At 44.7% G+C, this 23,639-nt stretch overlaps 1 protein-coding gene across 1 annotated transcript in view; it reads right to left on the reverse strand.

Moving 5' to 3' along the window:
- The window catches only part of fbxw7 (F-box and WD repeat domain containing 7), a 35,000-nt gene extending 21,809 nt beyond the window's left edge, over positions 1-13,191 (reverse strand). The window contains exons 1-3 of the mRNA XM_054780301.1: positions 12,784-13,191; positions 7,132-7,214; positions 2,282-2,423 (exon numbers count right to left, since the gene is read on the reverse strand). Of these exons, the coding sequence (XP_054636276.1) occupies positions 2,282-2,423; positions 7,132-7,214; positions 12,784-12,822 (264 nt within the window). The 5' untranslated portion in view covers positions 12,823-13,191. The remainder of the gene's footprint in view (positions 1-2,281; positions 2,424-7,131; positions 7,215-12,783) is intronic.
- Positions 13,192-23,639: the final 10,448 nt, after the last annotated feature.

The raw sequence follows: 23,639 nt of genomic DNA on the forward strand, positions 1-23,639 counted from the left end.
GGGGCACCAGCTGGTTTCTAGCAACAAGCACGCAAAGCAGAAGTGTGGCAAACTTGATGACAGTGCAGCACAATTAGAACTTTGGGAGCCTGTTCCTCCCTGACTTGAACGCATGCTTGGCTGTCTACGGCCCATGGCGTGTTTTCCCTCTGCAAAGCACAGAAAACTAACAAGGATTACAGACAGCGCGCCGGGGCGGAACATCTGGCTCATGCCGGCAACCTGCACGTTGGTGGCCAATGGCTTGAGGGAGAGATGCTGGTGCTGGAGCCACTCATGTCTTACATGACTTTGCTGCATCCCACATCACTTGGACCTCTTGCAGCCTTGCTCTTCTTATCATGGACGTGTAAGGCTCTGCCACATCCTAACAGGTTTACCAAACACTTCACATTGTCAGACATAAATCCTACACAAAGGTATGCATTCCAACATAAACACTAACAGAAGGACTACGGTAAAGAGATTGTCTAGACCATTGCAACGTTCCCTCTAAACTGCGCATGTGCACAATCATGCCCTCATCTTGTGTTCCCACTGCAACAAAATATAGCTCTGGGACATACAAACGCAGCATCATCTCCTGACGCAAGAGCAGTCTGAGTGGCAGATTACTATCACTGCCCTGCTCCGCTGAAAGACTGAGCAGATCATTCCTCCCCAAACCCATGCGGCTTTTCAACACAACAGCGGGGGAGCGATCAATCTAAAAATGTGGAGAAGTACAAATATCATGTGACCTAATAAGCCACTCCCACAGCGTGGTGCAGAAGAAGCGGCGGGTTTGATCTGCTAATGGCTGCAACGGGGAGGCTGATGAAACGCTTGAGACATCAGAAGGGAAACACCAAGCGAGCCGTCTCCATTTCATACTTCTGGGATGGAATTCTTACATCACAACATCAAAAACAACTTCAGCACTGATTCTTCTTCTGAGGAACAAAGATGCTAAACGGACGATTAGTTCATATCGAAAGCTTGGGAAAATATTTTTGATGAGGTGTTCCCAGTCCAAACATGAGACTGAAACACACGGAAGCCAACTAGGCCTGTCACAATAACTCATTTTGCTGGACGATAACTGTCCTACTAATTATTGCCGATTAACAACATTATTGTCAACATTTTCAGACCATGAATGTAATAATAATGTATGTAATGACAATAATGCCAGTACACCGATTACGATGTACTGATTATGGTGACAAACAACAAAAGTGAGTCCCGACGGAAGTTGGATCAATAAGCGGTAGGGTCCAGTCAACCTTACAACATCCTTTGTGTATTTAGAAGGTAAACAGGTTTTCTGTGTCTCATTTGTCTTATTTTCTCTTATTATGTCTACTATATTGGGTAATAGGAGTGTACAGACGACTATAGGCTTGTTATTTCATGTCTAGAGGGCTCTAATCATGTTAAAAGCCGTATTTAGAAGGTCAAACAGGTTTTCCGTGTCTTATTTGTCTCATTTTCACTAATGTCTACTACATTGGGTAATAACTATAGGCGTGTTATTTCATGTCTAGAGGGTTCTAATCATGTTAAAACCCATATTTAGAAGGTCAGGTTTTCTGTGTCTTACTTTCTCTTATGTCTACTATATTGGGTAATAGGAGTGTAAAGGTGACTATGGGGTGTTATTTCATGTCTAGGGGACTCTAATAATGGTAAAAAAGTGTCGGGTCTGGAGCCAATTAATGTCCATAAACGATGGATAATTACTGTATATTAAAATAGTAATAATATGATGAAAATAAAATCCATCCCTATGATGGTTGTTTGTCCTTCTGCTTCCTGACAGTACAGTGAATCTCGCATATTCACCAGGCAGCATCCACATCCACGCGAATTTGCTGATTTTTTGCCAAACAATGAATGTTTCTATCATCTGTTTTTCAGTGGAAAACATTGGTCATATCCCAATTGCTGAGAACATAACCGCCATGAATAGAAGTGTAAAGTGGATGTTTTCAAGTGTCAATAGAGTTGTGATGTCGGCCATCTTGAAGGAAGCAAGATGAGCAGCGTCTTGGTATTAATAACGCCTCACATCAGATAGCATCTGTTCCACCTTTTAATACCACCAACATGCTTGTATCCCCCACCAGGTTGGGCGAATTCCAATTCCACGCTACAGTGCCCACCGTGATGCGCTGGGCAACAACGAAAAACAACAATTATCTGGCACACCAAGGTGGCACACCAAGGAAACATTGATTAGGGACAACATCTGCTCCCACCCCCCTTCTCTTTTCTGGAATAAAAGTCCTAACGTGCTGACCTGAAATGTTCGGAGCCATTCCTGGAGCCCCGTGGGCGGCTGGATGGAGGTGATCCGCCGCCTCTGCTGGCCCTGACCGTTGGCGGTCCTAATGTGGCCGAAGGTGGTGGGCGTGGCAGGGCAAGGGACCAGTCCTGTAGGGCTGCGGGGGGGAAACATTCAGTTAGGTCCATAAATATTTGGAAAGAGACAAAGTTTTTCTCATTTCACATGAATCCATTCAGCTTTAATTCAGTGGGTTGAACATGAAAATGTGAGGAACACAACCCCTTCATTAACAAAAGTAACAAACAAATAAACTGAAAGTAACATTTCTAATACTTTGCTGGCAATGACCGCCTGAAGTCTTCAACTCATGGACACCTCCAGACGCAGTTTCCTCCTCTTTCATGCTCTGCCAGGCCTGCTGAGCAGTGGTTTGCACTGTTTGCTGTTTGGTCGTGGGCCTTTGTTTCTGAACTTTAGTCTTTAAGAGGTGAAATGTATGCTCAATATCCCTCCTCATTGTTTTAATAAAGTCCTGGTCTGCTTCACTGGCAGGATGTTTGGGTCATTGTCCGTCGGCAGTACAACACGCCGCCCTTCAGTCTGTCTGGATTTGAGACACTTCAAAATTCATCCGCCTGGTTGTGTCCCGTGTCACATCGCCAATAAACACCAGTGACCCAGTGCCGCTGGCAGTGCGTGCCACTGCCCAAGCATCACACTGCCTCCGCCATGTTTTACCCCAGACATGGTATGCTTTGGCTCATCAGCTGGATTACGCTTTAATCATACTTTTTTTTTTTTGCCATCATCCCGGTAGAGGTTGATCTTGGTTTCATCTGTCCAAAGAATGTTCATCCACAACTGTGCTGGCGTTTTTCTGTCTTTTGTGGGGGGCTTTATAGCAAGGTTCAATGTGGCTTGTATCACACTGCCTCTGCCATGTTTTACCCAAGACATGGCATGCTCTGGATCATGAGCTGTATCACTTTTTTCTTGCCATCATTCCAGTAGAGGTAGATCTTGGTTTTACGAATGTTCATTCACAACTGTGCTGGTGTTTTTTTACAAGGTTCAATGTGGCCTTTCTATTCTTGAGGCTTATGAGCTTGTAGCCTGCAGTGAACCCAAGACATGATTCACTGAGGATTGAGCAAGGAACTCAAACAATGTACAGAGATGAGTAAATTCAAAAACAATACAAGCAGTTGATGTTTGCTAAATACAAGGCAGAAGAGTCTTGATCATCACAATGATTGTTCTGTCAAGCTTGTTTTTGTTTTTTTTACTGTTAATTACAGTCAAACTTGTCTATAGCGGCCACTAGAGGGATTCTGTAAAAGTGGCCGCTATAGACAGGTGGCCTCTATAGACAGGTTGGCGTCCAGTTTGAATGTTGACCAGTAGAGGAAAAAAAGAAAGAAAAAAAAAGGGGGGGGGAAGAATAATAATAATAATGTTGACCAGTAGAGGGCACTGCGGACTGCGGATAAAAGTTGTACAGCACTACTAGGCTTGTTATTATCATGGTTCATGGTTTTAAACCTGAACATGCATGAGTTTTTTGCAATTTTTGCAATTTTGCATGTCCAAAAAGGAGTAGGAAGAAGCAAAGCTTATTTAATCCTACCCCTCATCAGTTTCACATCAGTTGCAATACATTTATTCACCTCTTGTTCTTCCAAGTGTACTTTGTAGGTCTACATGGCAATGTAGTGCAATCATAGCCAAGGTTTTTACTTACTAAAAGGAAGCTAGAGGCTTAATAATAACTGATAGAATATATCCACCACCCACAGAACAAAGCTGTGCTAGTAATGTCTTACGCTTGTTTTTAATATTTTACTTTTTATACGGCAGAGTTGTCATTACAGCTTTAGTTCATCAGGAAGTGAGGGCAAGTGACGGTGGGCGTCCCGAGCAGGAGAGCTAGGCTCAGTGCTAGCTGTGAGTTTGGAGAGAGTTGGGAAGTGTGTTTATGTTTGGCGTGGATGTAAAGTCCTGCAGTGTTCTCCGCTGTTAATAAAGCCATTAAAGTGCATCGGCGACGTGAGTCTCTCCTTCCCCACAACAAGCGGCATTACAGTATTGAAACACATTGTGCACATTGTCTCACACCAGGAAATAAACGGTGTCACTTGTTACAGGCATTGGCTGGACAGCTATGTAGTGGGGCTTGTTTAACCTTTGCCTTGTGGGCAAGCAGGAAGGAGAGACGATGCTGAGAGATGTGTGTGTGTTCTGAGCTGCTGTCTGGTGGCCGCGTTCAATAAATAAAGTTGGCAGAAGCAACAGGAGAAGTTTCCTTCTTTGCTTCGGAGCTGAATAACACTGACAAGTTAACAGACTAGTAGCGAACGGAAAAGAAGACGGCTTTGTTTGTGTCGAATACAGAAGATGAGGACTTTGATGGATTTGTGGATGAGGATTGATGAAAAATAACGTGGGTACATTCTAAAATACTTCAATTAAGTACAACCGAACTCAGTTTTGCTCCCGCTGCCGCATGCATGCTAGCACATGTTTTTTTTTTTTTTATTGTAGCGTCGCTGGGAGCACGTCCTGTTCCCAGCCTAATTTGCGGTAATGTTTTGGTGCAAATGCTCTTAAAGTTACATGTTTGACCAGGAAATAGCAAGCTCAAAAGAAGACGGCTTTTTTATGTGGAACAACTGACAGTTTGTGTGGATCTTGTGAATGATTGTGACTGAGCTAGGACTCACTAATTAAAGTCTACACACGACGGCTTCATTGATTGAAAAACGAAACTTTTTCGTGCATGAAGCTTCTACTTGAGTTGGTAATTTGGCCGCTATATGCAGGCAGATATTGACCAAGGGAGACAAAATGGGTGGCCGCTGGCCGCGTTGGACAGGTGACTGCTATACACAGGGTCTATAACATGTACATTTGCTGGGGGGGATTTTTCAGTGGCTGCTATAGGGAGGTGGCTGTTCTATAAAGGTGGCCGCTAAGACAGGTTTGACTGTATTATTATAATGATTGTCATATAAAATATGAGATGGAATGCAGGAAGTGAATAATATGTACTGTACTAGATGTGGAATAGATGGGGGGTAGGATTAAATAAGCTTTGCTTCTTCCTACTCCTTTTGGACATGTGGAACTGTGAAAGGATGATTCATGAGATGTATTCCATTGGAACCTTCATGTTCAAATAAACTAAACCAAACCCTCTGTATTTCTCTTTACGGTAGACTTGGACAATGACACACCTACTTTCTTTAGGGTTTCTAACTTGGTTGGCTGTTGTGAAGAGGTTTCTCTTCCCCATGAATCATCCACCACTGTTGTCTTCCCTGGACTTCCGAGTCGTTTTGCGCTGCCGAGTTCACGGGTGCTTGCTTTCTTTCTCAGGATTTACCAAACTGTACATTTTGCCACTCCTACTGTTGTAGCAATTTTGAAGATGTGTTTTTTTCTGTTATTGCAGCTTAAGGCTGGCTTGTTTCACCTGCGTGGCAAGCTGCATGTTGTCTTCACAGGAAAAATCTACCAAATGCAAGCACCACGCCTCAAGTCAACTCCAGCCCTTTTATACGTTTAATTAGGAACTGCCCCCAAATGGCCTGTGAGTCAATTGTCCAATTACTTTTGGACCCTTTTAAAATGGGATGGCACATGTTAAGTAGCTGAAACCCCAAAACTCTTGAATTTGAATGTGGATACCCTCAAATGAAAGCTGAAAGTCTGCACTTTATGTGCACGTCTGTTATATAACTATAATTGAAAGTATATTGAAAGTAATAGGTTTCATTGGACTGGTAAAAAACAAAACCTTTGTCAGTGTCCAAATATGTATGGACCTAACTGTAAGAGCATGAAGATAGCAAACAAGACAGAAGGTGGCTGGGAGGACATATATAACGATCACAGGCGCATTCGATTTGCAGCCAGTGTAAAAAAACAACACAAATATGTTCCTGCATTATTATTTGCAAGACGCCGATCCATCGGCCACCGGTTAGTATCAGTCGATTTCCGTTAAAAAAAACATGTGACAGACATAGGCCGATAAATGCCTTTCAAAGCCGATGTCAGTAACCGATGTGGCAAACCCTACGTGCTGTGTCAAGTAGCGTTGCCAAAACCCATATTGTGCCCACTTTGTCCCGTACTGCCGCGAGAATCAACACTAGTCTGTAAAACCTCAATGGCTAACTCTAGCTAGCTCACTGTTTAGCTCCTTTTTGTCCCACGGGGAAGTGGATATCACGTTCATGAGGTACGTACCGACTTTCATTAAACTATTTGTTTTGTGAACATAAAGCCTTATGATGGTCTGTCAGCTCGCCAGATGATTTTGAGTAGCTCACCAAAGGCTCAAAGAATACTTGCTTCAACTCTTGGTAGCTTTTATTACAAGTGTTGAATTCAGACTTGATGCCTTATGTAATGAATGACAAATGAGCACCAAATAGCATAAAGAGTGTTTTTGGTAGAGATGCGCTTGGTAAATAAAGTCGTGTACAACTGAAATGTTGCCAGTCATAAATAAAAGACAAATAAAGCACACCACAGGATATATCCTCCTTATTTCTTTGGATGCACAGCAGAGCCTGCGTATGGGCCAGCATAATGATCCATGCTTACACTTAAGTGGCCGTGTTGAGAGTGAATTTTAATGTGGCAACATGTGCATTAAGTATGCATGGGGTGGAATGGGATGGGGGGGCTGGAATGTGTCGGGAAGCATGATTCCGTTTGAAGTCACCCAAGATTGCATCTTTGATTTATTTTTACTTTTTACTTTTTCATACGTGTGTTGTTCCATTTTTAATTCTGTGGCTTTTGATGCATAGCAACGTGCGGTCTAAGGTGACATGCGGCGTGGAGGAGCTCACCTTGGATACTCGGGACCTTTACAGGGCTTCTTTCCTGAAGGGAAAGATCGGACCTCGGGGCCATGGTCCAACTTTCTCTTCATCTGAGGAAAGACAGGAAATAAAAGATGCTGTTAACAAGACGAGCTTTTGGAGAACAAGATAGAAATGAAAGCAAGTGCGTATCATGCTAACCAAAAAAAACACAGAATCTTCCTTCCATTTTCTTTCTTTACAGCACTTTTGCTTCCAACTCCAACAAAACTTAAATTACAGACAGGAAGCAGGTCACAGCTGGGGTTTTTTTTTTCAGTAAATTGCCTCGGTGTTGTTAGCATTGAGTCTGCAATGCAGCATATTAAAAGTGCAGGCGTCGCATTGATGCATGGGGACTCCACGGATATAAAGAATAGACGCCACTGTATACTGTACACTCCGAGCAAATAAAAAGACACCTTCACAATCTAATCACATCCCACACCTAAAACTGCTCACAACACACAAAAACTGCTGGAATGAGTGCACAGCAATCACTCGTCACTCGTGCCACCTTTTCCTCTCTCTGCAAACAATAAGGAGCTCGTGCAAAAGTCTGAAATTGATGCCTTTGCTTCCTACCACCTTCTCTCATCAAGCACGTGCAAGAAAACGCCCGCCTCATCACCTCGACATCCCCTGTGATTTAACAAGCTTACCCAATGGACAGTTCAAGGAAAAGTGCATGCTTTTGGCGGGGATTTTGCATTCTGAAGATATAAAAACAGGTAAAAAGAGGCAGGTAATGAATGCACATAATGGGACACACCTATTAAAACACCTTCAAAAAGCTCCAACAAGGTTTTATGGTTTTCTATTATTACAAGTCATACTTGTAGTATTTTGTGAACTTCCTTCCTGGGTGCATTGATTTCACATAGCAACATAGAAAGGAACGCTACACCTAGCCTCAAAAACAAAAACACAGGAGCAGCAGAGGCAGCTCCAATATGTAGCTTTGGCTAGCGACTTGAGGCATTGTGAGCGAGCGTGTGGTGAAGCTAGTCGCTAGCCGGCTAGTAGCTAGCTGCTGTAGTGTGGGGAGGTGTCACTACGCCAGTAAGGTAGTTCTTGGGTGTAACAATGTTCATAACAACAATAATACAACAATGTGGTTCATATGGAAATGGAGCCTTGCTGGAGGTTTTCTCAGGAGGCTTTATAGGTGGAATAGCTGTGTCCCATTACGTGCATTACGTACCTGCCTCTTTTTATCTGTTTTTGTATCTTTAGAAGGCACAGAAAAGGGAAAGATATGTGTTCATGTCTCACATAAGGCTTGTGGCTGATGAGCAACATAAAGTGCACTTTTCCAAAATGATGGATACATTGTACATGCATGCCCTTGTTCCTCAATTCTTTGTGTGTGTGTGTGTGGTCCTCCAAGTTGGCAAAAAAACACACTGCTAAAAACATCAGAGGTGTCCCAAGTGCGGCCCAAGGGCCACTTGTAGCCCACAGCTATGTTGTTCACGGCATCTGGCATATAGTAAACGTACAAAGCGCATGAGGCAACCAGATTAGAGGCACACTGGGAAGAAAAGGTGTGGTTAGAAGACAAATATAAAGGAAAGGTTTCCCCTTCCATACACAGCAGCTAACTGCTTTGCATTTCTTCACCTACATTGGGTTTGGTTTCAGCACGTTCAGTGAATAAAAAGGTGGAGAATATCAAAGTGGTCTGTTGCTTCGGTATGCAGCCCCCATTGGTCGGGCATGAATAAATGTCAGCAGGGTTGTCAAGTGCTATTTTCGCAACCAACACCCTGAAAAATGCCACAATCCTCGTGGTCGCACGTTTTCTCGCCTCTCTTGTTGAACACAGTGCAAAATCAGGAGTTTATAAATACAAAAATATGCTAAACCAGCTTTAAAATCAACACAAACAATGCATTGCTTCTGAAAGTGACATGACAATTGTGACTCCAATTGTGACAACATGCCTTTGAATATTGTCATTCATCCACGTCATTGGTGGGACACACACACCCCTCAGACTTGATAGGACAGCGCTAGTCTGAGATCCAATCTATTTATCCTGTAAAGGAGGAGGCAGGTCCAGACCGGGGTGGTTGGCTCTTTAGTGGTGTCAAATGACGATGGTGAGGGTACAATGGAGTGGGGCCTCTGCTTGCCAACGATGGTGGTCTGGGTGGTATCACCTTCGTTGGCATTCAGATGTAATTCAGATGCAATGATGGTCATGGACCCATCTGAAAGGTGGCTGTGCCTTGTTTATTTCTTAGGGGGAAGGGGTGACAGGACAGCAGTGTATGTGGGAGAAAGGTGGTGTGGGAGATGACTTCTCAACCTTAACGTAGATGCCTTCCCTTGCTACTCTTTCAAACCATCCATCTTCGAGCACGAACTGATGAAGCCTGCTCGGATGTCTTCTAACACAAGCTGAACAGTCCAGCTGCCATCCATTCAATGTCCTACGAATTGTGACAGCATTTAAACCAACTAGCCGACAAGCTACGTTTTCTAAAGTTTGGTCTCCAACCTGACCCACGGCAACGTAGTATCTGCAAGTATTCACATGTGGATAAAAAGCTAAAGGCAACATTGTTATTTAGATCTTGGCAGCCTGAAATTCACTCAACTACAGGGAGAACAGGTCAGAACCTCATCCAAACTGGAGACACGCCGTAGGGATCAGCAAAGAGGAAATGGAAGAGGAGTGAGCTGCGTATGAATCAAAGATGATACAAATACCGTCAATGTATGTGCATGTTGTAGCATAGCATGTTGTAGCATGCTTTGCCACAATTAGGACGACCACCCCAAATTTGTCCTTGACCAAACATCACTTGTTCTCTGGTATTACCATACCTAACTTATTGTGTGGAGATACGGGGAAATAAATACAAAAGTACAGTTCACTTGCTGAATGTACTGCAAAACAGATGATCTAGTGCATTTTCAAACAACTAAAATGATGCATAAAGCAACAAAATAACCTGCTACCCAAACATGTCTTCTCAACAAGAGGAGAAATATGACCTTAGCGAACAATGAAACTCCAAGCACTTATAAAACCCTCAGCATTTCAGTATGCGGAATCAAATGATGGAACGGATTGGGCGAGGAACTCAAACAATGCACTAAGATGAGCGATTTCAAGAAACAATACAAGCAGTTGTTTGCAAAATACAAGGAATAAGAGTCCTGAACCACTGCGTACGTACAATGCTACTGTATGTCTAATCACTACAACACTCACTACTAACTCTTCATTCTTGGGAGCTCATAGTCCGTGCTCACCCACTATGTTCTGTTCTGTCTGTTTTATACTTACTATTATTTATTATGACTTTTATATGAATCATTTACGCCGACAAGAACTATTTTACCACATTGTTACAGTACATTACCTTATCATTTTCCTGTGTATTTTAAATTGGCAAACACTATGTTTGGAATACAGGAAGTGAACAAATGTATTGCAATTGATTTGAAACGGATTTGGGGGTGGGGGGGTGGTTGGATTCACTAAGTTTGGCTTAGGTCGGAAGGGGGTACGCCACTGTAAAGTTTGCCTAGCCTTACAAAAGCAGGCTAACATGTTTTTACATTCTAATTTCAGCAGTTTCAGTAACGTCTCACAACTGGGGGGGGGGGGTCCATTTGAGGTTTTAATTAGCGCACCCCCCGTGTAGAATCAGTAGTGACGGCAGCCCATTCTTTTGTGTGTCAAAAAGAGGCTGGCCAACTCAAGACTATACAATCAATGCACCACAGCGACTGACAGAAGAAGAAGCACGTGTACATGACCAGCACGCTAATGCGCCCCGTTGACAGCCCACCCCCAAAGGACATTAAGCCTGTGATCTACTGCACAATTGGTGATTTTCTCCTGTTTGTACGTGAAAGTACACTCTGAGAGACGCTTTCACACCGCATGACTTACTCAAAGGAATGGAAGGGTGGGTTACTACTGTATATCCTGGCCCAACTAAACAACTACCGCTTCAGAACACCTGGGCTTGACACCATCTTGGTACCATCTGGAACTAACTGGATTCTGCCATTCACATTCATTGAGAACACTCGTTACTAGGGGTGACACAACACCTCTCATTCTCTCACATGGCCAACAACCAGGCCTGCAATGATCATGGATAAATGAATCAAACACACCATAATGAAAATGAACCGGATCATTTTGCCTGTCTCAATATATTTCCATGTGCATGTTTCCCTCATCCCTCGCCTCCAAACACTGGCGACTGAAATGTAGCATCAATGTTTACCAAAGACGGGAAGGTACGGAGGGAGATGTGTTTAACCAGTCTCCATCACTCCAGTGTGTGTGTGTGTGTGTAGGGGTTAGAGAGTATTTATGTTTGTGGTGAAGATCAGGCTCCACAAACTGAGCGTCTTGTTCTTCAAGTGGTGATCTCACAGCAATGGCAGTTCCAAGGAGAGCTTGGGTGGGTGTGTGTTTTCTATTTAAGCGTCACAGGGAAAAGAGGACTGTTTGGGTGAGAAGAGTGTGCGTGCATGTGTGTGTGTGTGCGTGCGTGCGTAAGGGAACATCAAACAAAATAAAAGGCGTAGAGAAGAAATATCTAACAAGCCTCTTCTTGTGTGCGTGTGCAGCCTGGGAAAGAGGACGGGGAGTGGAATGTTTGTAAATGGACCGAGCGCTTCCGCCGCAGCCTTCTTTTCATTGCCTATCTGGCGGCCCCAATGCATGACAGATGGACGGATGGATGCGGGCGGAAAAAAAAGAAAAGAAAAAAGTTGACGATATTTTTAAAGACAGCCGTCACTCACGTGTGATTGGTCTCGACAGACAGCAGCAACATCCTTCAGCAACGCACTTTTGAAACCATCTTGCCTTGCACACATACCACTAATTATTTATGTACACATATTTATAAATATATCTATATATTATGACAAAAAAGCCAGTGAGGCACCCTGCAGGGCTGACTTAGCCTTGTGTATGTATTACACGCTCTGTACGCTCGCCTTCATATTCATTTATCATGGCTGCCACAGCAGATATCCTGAAGGATATGCTACCTCACACGGGCTGACACAGTGACCCATTATCTGCGGTCCGAGCCCGGGGCCAATGCAAAATGTCACGGGGGTGGGGGTTTAGTGGCGGTGGAGGCAGTGAAGACAGTGGGTGACTCCAACAGGCAACTGGTCAGGCGCAAAAGGAGAAATGCTGCATAACAAGCAAAGCTGAAAACTGGCCAGGAATGCAGCCCAATTGAACTCAGGCTGGAGTACTGGAGTACTACTGCATGGGTACATTAGTACTACATCATCTCCATGCTTGGAGTGACAGGACCGGAGTACATGTGGAGGTGACGATGCACCATAAATCAGGACGCCAGATGAGGTTGTCAGGTAAATGACTAAAGAGAGACTAAATGTGCTGGGGGAAAATATATATATATATATATACACACATACATATATATACACACACACACACACACAAACACATACACAAAATATGCTAAGGGCCAGGCTGTCCCTGGAGGTCTGCAGCACGCTGCTACGTCCTCCTCCGCAGTGACAGAACAACCTGCCCCGCGTTAAATACTCCTAATCATAAAGAGCGAAAAAGGAGGGGGGCGGCACACAATGCGGCAGGATGGCTTTTTTTGTACTCACTTTGTAGAAAATCATCTTCAAAGTGCCGTAGAACCCCATCGTGGTGGGAAAAGGCGTCCGGTGCTGCTCCTCAGTGACGCGGGGTGAAATGTGGCTTAGCGGGCGGTGCTGGTGCTCGTGCTCGTCTCTGGTGTGAACATGCTCGGGGGAAGGGGAGGGGGGCACGTCACCGGGCTGGCGGGCGTTCGGTACGATCCCCAAGCGACGGCATGTAAAGGCGAAACCGGAGAAAACAAAACAAAAGCTCCGCCGACTCTCAAGCGGAAGTTGGTGTGTGCGTGTCAACGACGCGATGCGGCGGTCAACGCGGAGGCTGGAGCACCGCGGAGCAGCCTCGCCGAGCAGGCAGTGATGAGATGCGGGGAGGAGCAGCAAGAGCTCCTCTTCCTCTGCACACGCTGCAAACACCACTCCTCCCAAAGCACCGGATTACAGCACCCCCCAGTGGAGAGGATTGGTACAACAGGGCTGCTCACACTTTTTCAGCCTGCGAGCTACTTTTAAAAGCTCCCAAACATCTACCTCCTACTACAAATATATATATTTACAAACATGAGTATGTATGCATGTTGTACATCTATCAGGGGTGGGAGCTTCATGTCAGCTGAGTGGTGTCACATGACATCTACAAAGTGACGTTTACGCCATCGACCCACACTACTCGTGATCAACCAGTAGCTCATGATGGGTGTAATGGGCACCCTGATCTAAAAGCTTCCTCCTCCTCCTCCTCCTTATCATCACCACCACCACTCGCACTTGTTGAACTGCACAAACTCCCAAGTCATGCACTACGCCCAACAGTGGGTGCCATACAAACATCCATAACAAAAAACACAGCATTGTAATGCCAGCAAAAGTACTTTGGTTTGAGGGAATAGTGGTATTATTTTGTTGATATTATCCCTAATTGTATATTTTATTACAAGCGCCCCGATGTGCCACCCCGGAGGTCGGTAGAATCAGGATATAGAGCGGGTGGCCCAGAAAGGCGCACTGTGGTCGGACACACTCTCTGAGCGCCCCGATGTGCCGCCCTGGAGATCGGTAGGATCAGGATATACCTGTAGAGCGGGTGGAGCCACCTGGTGTGGCTCAGCAAGGTGCACTGTGGTCGGACACGCTGTAAGAACTCCCCGCCGTGCCGCCATGTTCTCATGCCAGAATACTGGAAGCATGTATCTCTTCTTCGGACATTTGCTCAGCATTACTGAGGATATAAGTAGTTCTGCTGCTCACATTTGGTATTACAGTTTACTGCATGGACGTCCCGACACCTCTCCACGCATTCCCCATGATGAGGCCGCAAGATTTCAAAACAAGTGCACTTTTCATTTAAAGTACAAGTTACTGAATGATTTGCATGTTACATAAAAAACTGGACACGTGTTGCTTTTGTTCCCTTAAGCATGCAACAACCAGTGGCGCTGCTTCTGCTGCTAATTAGATCTGAGCCCAGCTCCTCTGTTCAGGCTAACAATGTTGCGGTACCTCCCAGCCTGTGCCGCGCTCGAGCCGTCTTCAGGTGGAAGGGGAGTAATGTCATCCACTGACTGAGCCTTAAAGAAGCATCTCCACACATATAGGGTTCTTCTACACCTATTTCACCACCCTAAAGTGTGTGCTTTTTGTGTCAGTGAATAACAGAGACAGACAGAAACAGAAACGGATGCAGCTCGTCTAATGGGCAGTCATTCTCTGCACACAATGCTGTAAAATCCCATGCTTGTGGTTAAGGAAGGCGTAGTCGTGATGCAATTCCAGTGGCTTTATTACCAAGCAGCAAACACACACACACACATACACACAAACATACACACACACACACACACACACACACACACACACACACACACACACACTCATAGAGCCTGAATGGAACTAGCATGCTCTGTTGAAATTACTTGGATTGCTTGTACTTCAATTATTGCTTTAAATCAGCTTCTTAATGAGCGCAAAGGGCTGTTTTAATGTACATGTGGCCTCATGTGGACGATGAATGATCACCATGGCCCCCCCAGTAAACATATGGCTGTGAAAAGATGTTCCTATAAGATGTACTGTATAATGCTTTGGAGCCTTGTCGCTATCATGGAATACTCATGGGATATATGATGGCTCAACAAACACACAGCTAAGTCTGTCCTGATTGAGTCTGGTCCTCCTCATTTCAACTTTGTTTCTGAAACGTGACCAAACCAGAGGGGTGGGTGCGTTTATTCATTATATCTGGCGATTTCAACCACTGTAACCTCAGGACTGTCCTCCCCAAATATTACCAGCATGTGAGCTTTCCCACAAGGGAAAATAACATCCTGGACCAAGTCTACAGCAACATGAAAGGTGCTTTGAAGGCTGTTCCAAGACCCCACTTTGGTAAGGCTGACCACATCTCTATATTCCTTTATCCAACATACAGACAACTTCTTAAAAAAGCTCCCCCTGTACGTACAGCAGTTAAAGTGTGGAATGAAGAAACTGATCAAGTACTTCAGGACTGCTTTGGCTGCACAAACTGGGATGTGTTTAAAACTGCAGCGGGGAGGGAAGATTGTACTGTTGATTTGGATGAATATGCTTCTGCTGTTACTGGCTACATTAGCACATGCATAGAGACTGTTACCACCACCAAGTATTACAGAAAATACCCTAACCAAAAACAGTGGATGAACTGTGATGTAAGGGCTAAGCTACGTGCTCGTTCGACTGCATTTGTCATGGGCACCGCTGATGACTACAAAAAGGCCAGATATGAGCTGAGGAGGTCCATACGAGAGGCCAAAAGACAGTACAGACAGAAGCTGGAGGGCTACTATTCCACCTCAGACCCTCGGCGCATGTGGGCGGGGCTCCAGCACATCACAGACTATCGACAGCAGAGTAGCGTAGCCACGTCCAGCCAAACCACACTTCCAGATGAGCTGAACGAGTTCTATGCCCGCTTTGACACCCAAACTCCTGATGAGCAGAGAGGGTGGCTGAACCTGGGGAGCACACAGGACTCACCTCTCATGGTGACATCAGCTGATGTGCGCAGGGTTCTAAACAAAACAAACCCACGAAAAGCAGCAGGGCCAGACAACATCTCAGGACGTGCACTTCGGGTTTGCTCATCAGAGCTAGCTGATGTGCTTGCTGACATATTTAACCTGTCGCTTGCACAAGCATCTGTACCGACCTGCTTTAAGTCCACCACCATAGTGCCCGTACCCAAGAAGAGCAACGTGACCTGCTTGAATGACTATCGCCCTATAGCACTCACTCCTATTGTTATGAAGTGCTTTGAAAGAATAGTCATGACCCACATCAAAAAGAGCATCCTGGCGGCAACTGTGGACCCTCTACAGTTTGCATATCGCCAGAACCGGTCCACGGATGATGCAGTCAACACTGCCATCCACACAGCCCTTTCTCACCTACAGGGCCAGGACACATACGTCAGAATGCTATTTATAGACTATAGCTCTGCTTTTAATACAGTCTGCCCCCACAAACTCACAAATAAGCTCCTCACACTTGGCCTGTCTCCCTCCCTCTGTAACTGGGTGTTTAACTTTCTCACAGGCAGGCCCCAGTCAGTCAGAGTCCACAACCGCACATCCAGCTCAAGAATTGTGAGCACTGGGACCCCACAGGGGTGTGTGCTGAGTCCACTCCTCTACACGCTCTTCACCTACGATTGCGTGGGCTCCCAGAACAACACCAGCATCATTAAATTTGCAGATGACACTACAGTCATCGGACTGATCACTGGTGGTGTTGAAACATCATACAGAAGAGAGGTGGCGGACCTCATAGCTTGGTGTCGTGATAACAATCTCCTTCTCAATACAGATAAGACTAAAGAGATGATCATTGACCCAAGAACAAGGGAAAAGGAGCCGCATAGACCCCTGTTTATTGATGAGACTGAGGTGGAGAGGGTGAAAACCTTCAAGTTCCTTGGCACACACATCAGCGAGGACCTCACCTGGTCTCACAACACCCAACAAATTATGAAGAAGTCCCAAAGGAGACTGTACTTCCTGAGAAGACTGAGGAAATTTGGCATGTCCACCACAATCCTGAGTTGCTTCTACAGATGCACTATCGAAAGTGTCCTTACCGCCTCCATCACTGTTTGGTACGGTAACTGTACAACACGTGATAGGAAGGCACTCCAGCGGGTGATCAAGACCTCACAGAACATTGTTGGGGCAGCCCTCCCCTCACTGCAAGACATTTATAAATCTAGAGTCCTACGAAGAACACACAACCTCATCAAGGACAGCACACATCCACAACACTCATTATTCACACTCCTACCGTCAGGCAGACGCTACAGGAGTTTGAAGTCCAGGACCACAAGGCTGGCAAACAGCTTTTACCCACAGGCCATCAGGCTTCTCAACGAAGCACTCGCACACGCCGCACGCAACACACGCACACACTCATAGCACTTTATTTATTTATTTATTTATTTATTTATTTATTTGTATTATTTACTTGTATTAATGTCTCTTCTGTTGTTGTTGCTTAATTTATTGGTATATATGTTTATGTGTTTATGTTTCTTATGTTCTTATTCTTTCTTGTGTTTCCTTTCTTTTCTTGGGAGAATGAACAGAATAAGATTTTCATTGCATGGTATAACTGCTGTTTTACCATGCACATGACAATAAAACTCTTGAATCTTGAATCTTGAATCTTTGTGCCATATTCAGGGACAATATACTCACCCAAAAATTGTCATTTGGGCTTTTTTCGTCTTTTGAGTATGTGTCATTCAAAATGGTGTTAAAACAGACTTCCATGCTTGATATTAGCATTTAAACAGATTTGTTTTATTGATGATTTTACTGAATGACTTTCAGTTGTGTGCACTGATTTGGACTGTCTGGTCATTACAGGGGACTTGAACGTCCATGTCCATGTAGCTAATGAACTCACTGCTGTCCTTGAAATGTTTGGTCTAACTCAGCATGTGACGGAACCCCCCCACAGCAGAGGGCACACTCTTGATTTGATCGTTACTAAGGGTGCTGCTATTTCAAATGTGAATGTTGTGGATGTTGCTTTGTCTCATCATGTTTGTGTTTTCAACCAAACCTTGCGTAGAACAAGGAACAGTTATTTTCCTGAAACAAAACAGTCGAAGAGATCAACTGCAGTCTGAGTCCATCAACGTGCTGCCTTGATGAGTGAGCCCTATTGTTCAATCTGTACATGCTTCTTCTAGCAGCGTGTCCTACCTCAACTATGGAGACCACACTCAGATCTACGTGTCACTGATGGCCGTTGAACGTGGTCCTGCTGATTTACTTTGTCACTGCATCAAACACATCAGTGTGTGGATGCAAAACAACTTTCTCCAGCTGAACTCAGACAAAACTGAAATCATAGTCTTTGGCCCACAGAAACAAAGAGAAAGTGTTATTAGCCACCTTGAGACTCTTTCCCAAAATCTAATCATCAGGTTAGAAATCTAGGGGACTCAGATCAGCCACTTTAATTTAATAGCATCATCAGCTTTTTTCCACCTAAAAAGATTGCCAAAATCAAGGGAATAGTGTCTAAGGCAGATTTAGAGGGACTAATCCATGCCTTTGTCTCCAGCAGGCTAGACCACTCTAACGGCCTTTTCACCGGGTGTAAAACAGCTGCAGTACATCCACAATGCTGCTGCTCGAGTCCTGACTAGAACCAGGAAATATGAGCATAACAGTCCAGTACTCAGGTCTCTGCACTGGCTTCCTGTCGCTCAGAGAATAGACTTTAAAACAGCTCTGCTTGTGTACAAGTCTTTTCATGGTCTTGATGGCCAAAGTACATCTCTGACATGTTAGAACCACACAAACCATCTCCGGCTCTGGGAAGCTCAGGGAGGGGTCGAAACACGCTGAGGCTGCGTTTCAGTTGTACGCTGCCAAAATCTGGAACAATCTTCCAGACGATGTGCGACAATCCTCAACTTTGGCAACATTCAAATCCAGACTGAAAACACTTCTATTCAAATTTATCTCCACTTTTTTTTGTTTTATGCAATTTTATGTCATGATTTTATGAAGTGATTTTACCGTTCCTTTCTGTGAAGCACTTTGAATGACCTTGTGTATGAATTGTGCTCTAGAGATAAACTTGCCTTGCCCATGGAATAGTGCTTAGAAGACATTATGTAAACAAGACACAACTTACTCTGTTCTGTGGCAACTTTGACATGTGGTTGTTCTCATCTTGTTTTTTTTTACCTGGGTACTGGCGGAATAGCATCCCGTTCCAAAATGCGTTTATAGCGTACTTTCAAGCTACATGCTTCTTGTAAAGGTGTTCCTTCATAGCCGTCTTCCATGAAATGATCGCTGCAAAGAACAGAACTCGAGGTGGGCGACCATCTGTCTCTCGTTCTCTGCTTCGTCCATTGTTGTCTTAAAACTTCCTCTTTTGGAAAACAAAAAACAAACTTACAGCATCACTGGGATAATATGAACATCCAGCAGCAACACGACGTTTTGGCCTGACTACTATTTGGATGAAATATATACTGAACAAAGTCCACCATCTACCTGGAGAAGGGTTTGTTTACTCTGCTTTAGCTGAGAGGTGTCACCCCGATGACGTCACTTCCGGAAATGAGACTGAACTGTGAGAGGTAGCTCGTCATGGCTGGCGCCATCAACTATAAATGTAATTTTTGCCAATTTACCATTTGCTTTCAACAAATGGAACAATGTAGAACATAACTACAAATAATATATAACATATTTAAGCAAAGTTGATGAATTATGTCAGGGACCTTTAAGTGCATGTTATATGCGGGCCCTAGAGTCCATTATATTTGTACACTTTAATACAGGCCGGTTACAAAATGGATGGCGGGCCACATTTGGCCCACAGGCGGTAGTTCGGACACCCCTGTTACACTATATATCCCATACAGCTATAGATCATAGCGTACGTGTGTACTTCAGTGCATTGCATGACGAGTGAACAGTGCATAGCATAACAAATTGATGAGCCCATTAAACACCAAAGCCAATCAGCAGCACATTAATCAACTATAATAACCTCTCAGATGATTATGATGAGTGTTAGTGTTTGTGGTGCACCTGCATGCTAAAAGAGCCAGTATTAGCCTTTCTGCGTGGCAACGGATTGATGCTGACCACTTAGCACGGCAGATGGCTTCAGCTCTTATTACCCCTCAAATATCACTTGTTAACACATTTTCCTACATTGTCATTCACACAGGTGTGCAAAAATACAGGTGTCACAAAGTGTGATTGCAGCGCACACAGAGAGTCTTTGAGAGCAGCCTTCGACGTGTGTGTGTGTGTGTGTGTGTGTGTGTGTAAGGTGGCCCTTGGTGTGAAAAGGCCACCTCGTTGCTCTCTGCTGGCCCAACCTTTACATAGCACATTGGAATGCCTGGAATGCGGAGGGGGGGGCTTGGCCTTTCCATAGGCCAGCATTTCTTTTGTCGCTCTCCTTCTGTCAACTTTGTAAAGCACAGACCATTAACACCTCCCCTACTGACCTCATGCCAATCACATCCCAAAACCCCACACTGGTGACGCCCACTTTGTTCCATCCAATGCACAGCATCTATGGATCGCTACAGGGAAATCACAAATGCTAACATTTGAGTTTGAACACATCGTCCCAAAAGCACAGCATTAGCACTTGCTTTAACATCCACTCGTACTGTACATACTAGGCATCTTTACCACACTATACCTTTCCAAGGGACAACACTACAGACGACAGACCAGTGATTCTCAACTGGTATCACCCCTCAATGATGAGTGCTGACCCAAAGTGCAGCAATATGTCAACTCAAACGTCTCATATATGGTATATTTGAAGGGAATGTTCCTGACACAGCGTGAGCTGCAGCGCTGAGATGCTGTCTCTTCATGGCACGCTCTTCTCCAGCAGATATCTGCAGCCGTGTGGTGGAACATTAAGGGGCAATCCACACGGAAACATTTCCAGGTCAAAAGGGCAAAGTATTTGATGTCTTCAGCCTCTCATCCATACAGAAACGACATTATGGGTGCCCCGAAACGGTATTTTTGGAAAAATCTGAAAAAGCAGACAATGGAAAGATGTAACATGGAGAAGCTGTTTTCCAGCATGATGAGGACTGCAAACACACCTCCAAGATGACAAGTGCTTTGCTGAGAAAGGTGAAGGTGAAGGTGATGAAGTGGACAGGTATGACCTCCACACCTGAAACCAAGTGAGCACCTGTGGGGCATTCAGGCGGAAGGAAGGAGGAGTAGACGAGGATTCCAGTCAGAACGAGTGCACATTAAGGCAGTGCTAGAAAACAACGCTGCTCACACTAAATATTCACACACGTGCTGCCAGCTATGGAATTCTTGTTACCCCCAAAGAAAGACAGCTACACAGTGCAGTTTCTAAACTGCTGTACAAGCTGTACACAGACTACTCTAGAGTTTGAGAAAATCAAATCAAATGCGATGGGTGAGCTATGGTACATCAGCAAACAACGATGCCAATGCTTCCAAAGAAAACCTGCCATGATATCAAGCAGCAGTTAATATCGCTCATCATGAGCACGGCACGGAGAACAGCTGCCGAGCGAGACCGGAGGATGTGGCAGCAGGTCCAAGCATCCCAAATGCGTGCCTGGTGGTGGGAATTCCAAGTGGTGGAAGAATGGGCCTTTCTTCAGCAAATGTTTCATGTGAGGTGCTGAACTTGAAGGCTGCAAATACTTGTTGGGCAGCGATGCATCACTAAAAGGGACGTGTCATTGTGTGAGCCCTAAGGGGGTCCCCTTCCCTTTTCCAACCCCTTAGAAAACAAAGTGATGCCCCCATTCCAGACAGATGCAACGCGTGAGGACGGGGGTGGGTTGATGAATAAGGAAATGATGAATCACAGCATTGGGTCATGGATAATGCGAGCATCATCTTCATGGAGGTGTATTAACATATCCTGAAGCCACCCACGCGACTGCAACTTTGGAGCTTGAAGGGGTCGCGTCAGCAAGAGAGCCAGCGCTGCGGCCCGAGTCACTTCAAGAAAAGACTTGGACTGACAATGGTCAGCATTTGCAGTTACTGGCATCATTTAGAACATGCTAGTTTTGAGCACTTGCAGACATTACACGTGGAGACAAGAATTCCACAAAGGTCTCACACAATATCCCACGGAAAAAACTAAACGCTCTTATTACAAGAAAAAGTGCACTTTTTTTTGCACTTTTGCCCACCATCCACAATCCTTGAGACATGAACACACGTTTTTCTGTGCGAAAAGAGGCAGCTAACTAATGCACGGAATGGGACACGCCTATTCCACCTACACAGCAGCAGTGGCGGCAGCTCCAATATGTATGTAGCATTACCTTTCGCTGGCGGCCTGAGGCATTGTGAGCGAGCGTGTGGTGTGGCGAGGTGTCACTACGCCTGTAACGTAGTCCTTGGGCATAAGAGTGTTCATACCAATAATAGTAACAACAACGTGGTTCACATGCAGCTGACATTATGGAAATGGGGCCTTTCTTGAGACTTGCAAAACACTTGACTTGCTCCCAGCTCTGGTGCTTGCAGATCCGTAGCGAGTACTTTAGGAAGAGAAAATTGTCTCCTGCCGGGAGAGTCTGACGCGGCGTTTCCTATCAGTTGCGCCACTTTAAACACATGATCTTCAATTACTGAGGCAAAAATGTCATCAGATTCCCCCGTGGACCGTGATGAAGACTCTCCGATTGACCTGTACCATACTTGGATGGTTAGTTGGGGGTGTTCTATTTTCATTGACAGGCCAGCAGAACATGGATTGGGCCATCGTGAATCCATGAAATGCTTGCAATTTTGTGGAAACGTCAAGATTATCTGCAGGTAAGCGTGACAAACTCAATACATTCTTTTGTTTTCCAAGCAATGTTCAACATGTAACAGCATGACAATGCACAATGCACAATGAAGAAGAAAAAAACATATATAAGTCACACTGGAATATAAGTCGCATTTTTGGGAGGAAATTTATTTGATAAAATCAGAGACTTGTTTCGTAGTACATGAGCAATAGGCGTAGCAGATGCTGGCACACGCCCTCTCGTGGCTGTCAGTGTAGAAAAAAAAACAAACATTCAAGTCACTCCGAAGTAGAAGTCGCAGGACCAGCCAAACCATGAAAAAAAGTGAGACTTACGGTACAAAAAATACATTATTTTAAAATGTATTTATGTGAGAGCCATATAATATTTTTAACACTTAATCCAAATAATGCGGGGGGGAATGCGGGCAGACGCACCAGGTGAATATTGGCTCAGGCTGGCAATCAATATTGACACAGACATGCATAAACCCTCTGTAATCATCCCAAATCACCACGCCGCATCAACGGGAGCATCCGGGGCCCACGCTGCGCCTGCCTGCCGGGTGTTGACTCTCGCAGGAAGATCCCCCAAAATACGCCGGAGGGGCTGCGGAAAGCCGTTTAAGTGACTTTCTACACGCTCCTGGCTCGCGCTGCTTTGACCGTATAACTCTGAAGATTTGGACACCAAATGTAACCCTGACTTTATCTGTTCAGACGCTACCCTTTCTGCCCTTTTCTAAAGAAAAATGACCAGCACCCTCTGAGCTGAGACCATACCTCGTCTGAGATAAGAAAATACAAAGCGTGACTTTCATGGGAAACACTAAGCAGTCCACGCAGAAACAGGTGGCTAGGCCCGTCACCATAACACATTGTGCTGGATGATAATTGCCCTACAAATTACTGCTGATAAACTGTATTATTAGTTTCAGACCATTTTTCGTGAATGCACTGATAATATATGGCATAATAATGCCAGGACACCGTATCACAAGCAAAAAACTTTCAGTTCTCAAGAGTAT

Source organism: Dunckerocampus dactyliophorus, chromosome 6, assembly GCF_027744805.1.
Source record: "Dunckerocampus dactyliophorus isolate RoL2022-P2 chromosome 6, RoL_Ddac_1.1, whole genome shotgun sequence".
In the NCBI taxonomy this organism is placed as follows: Eukaryota; Metazoa; Chordata; class Actinopteri; order Syngnathiformes; family Syngnathidae; genus Dunckerocampus; species Dunckerocampus dactyliophorus.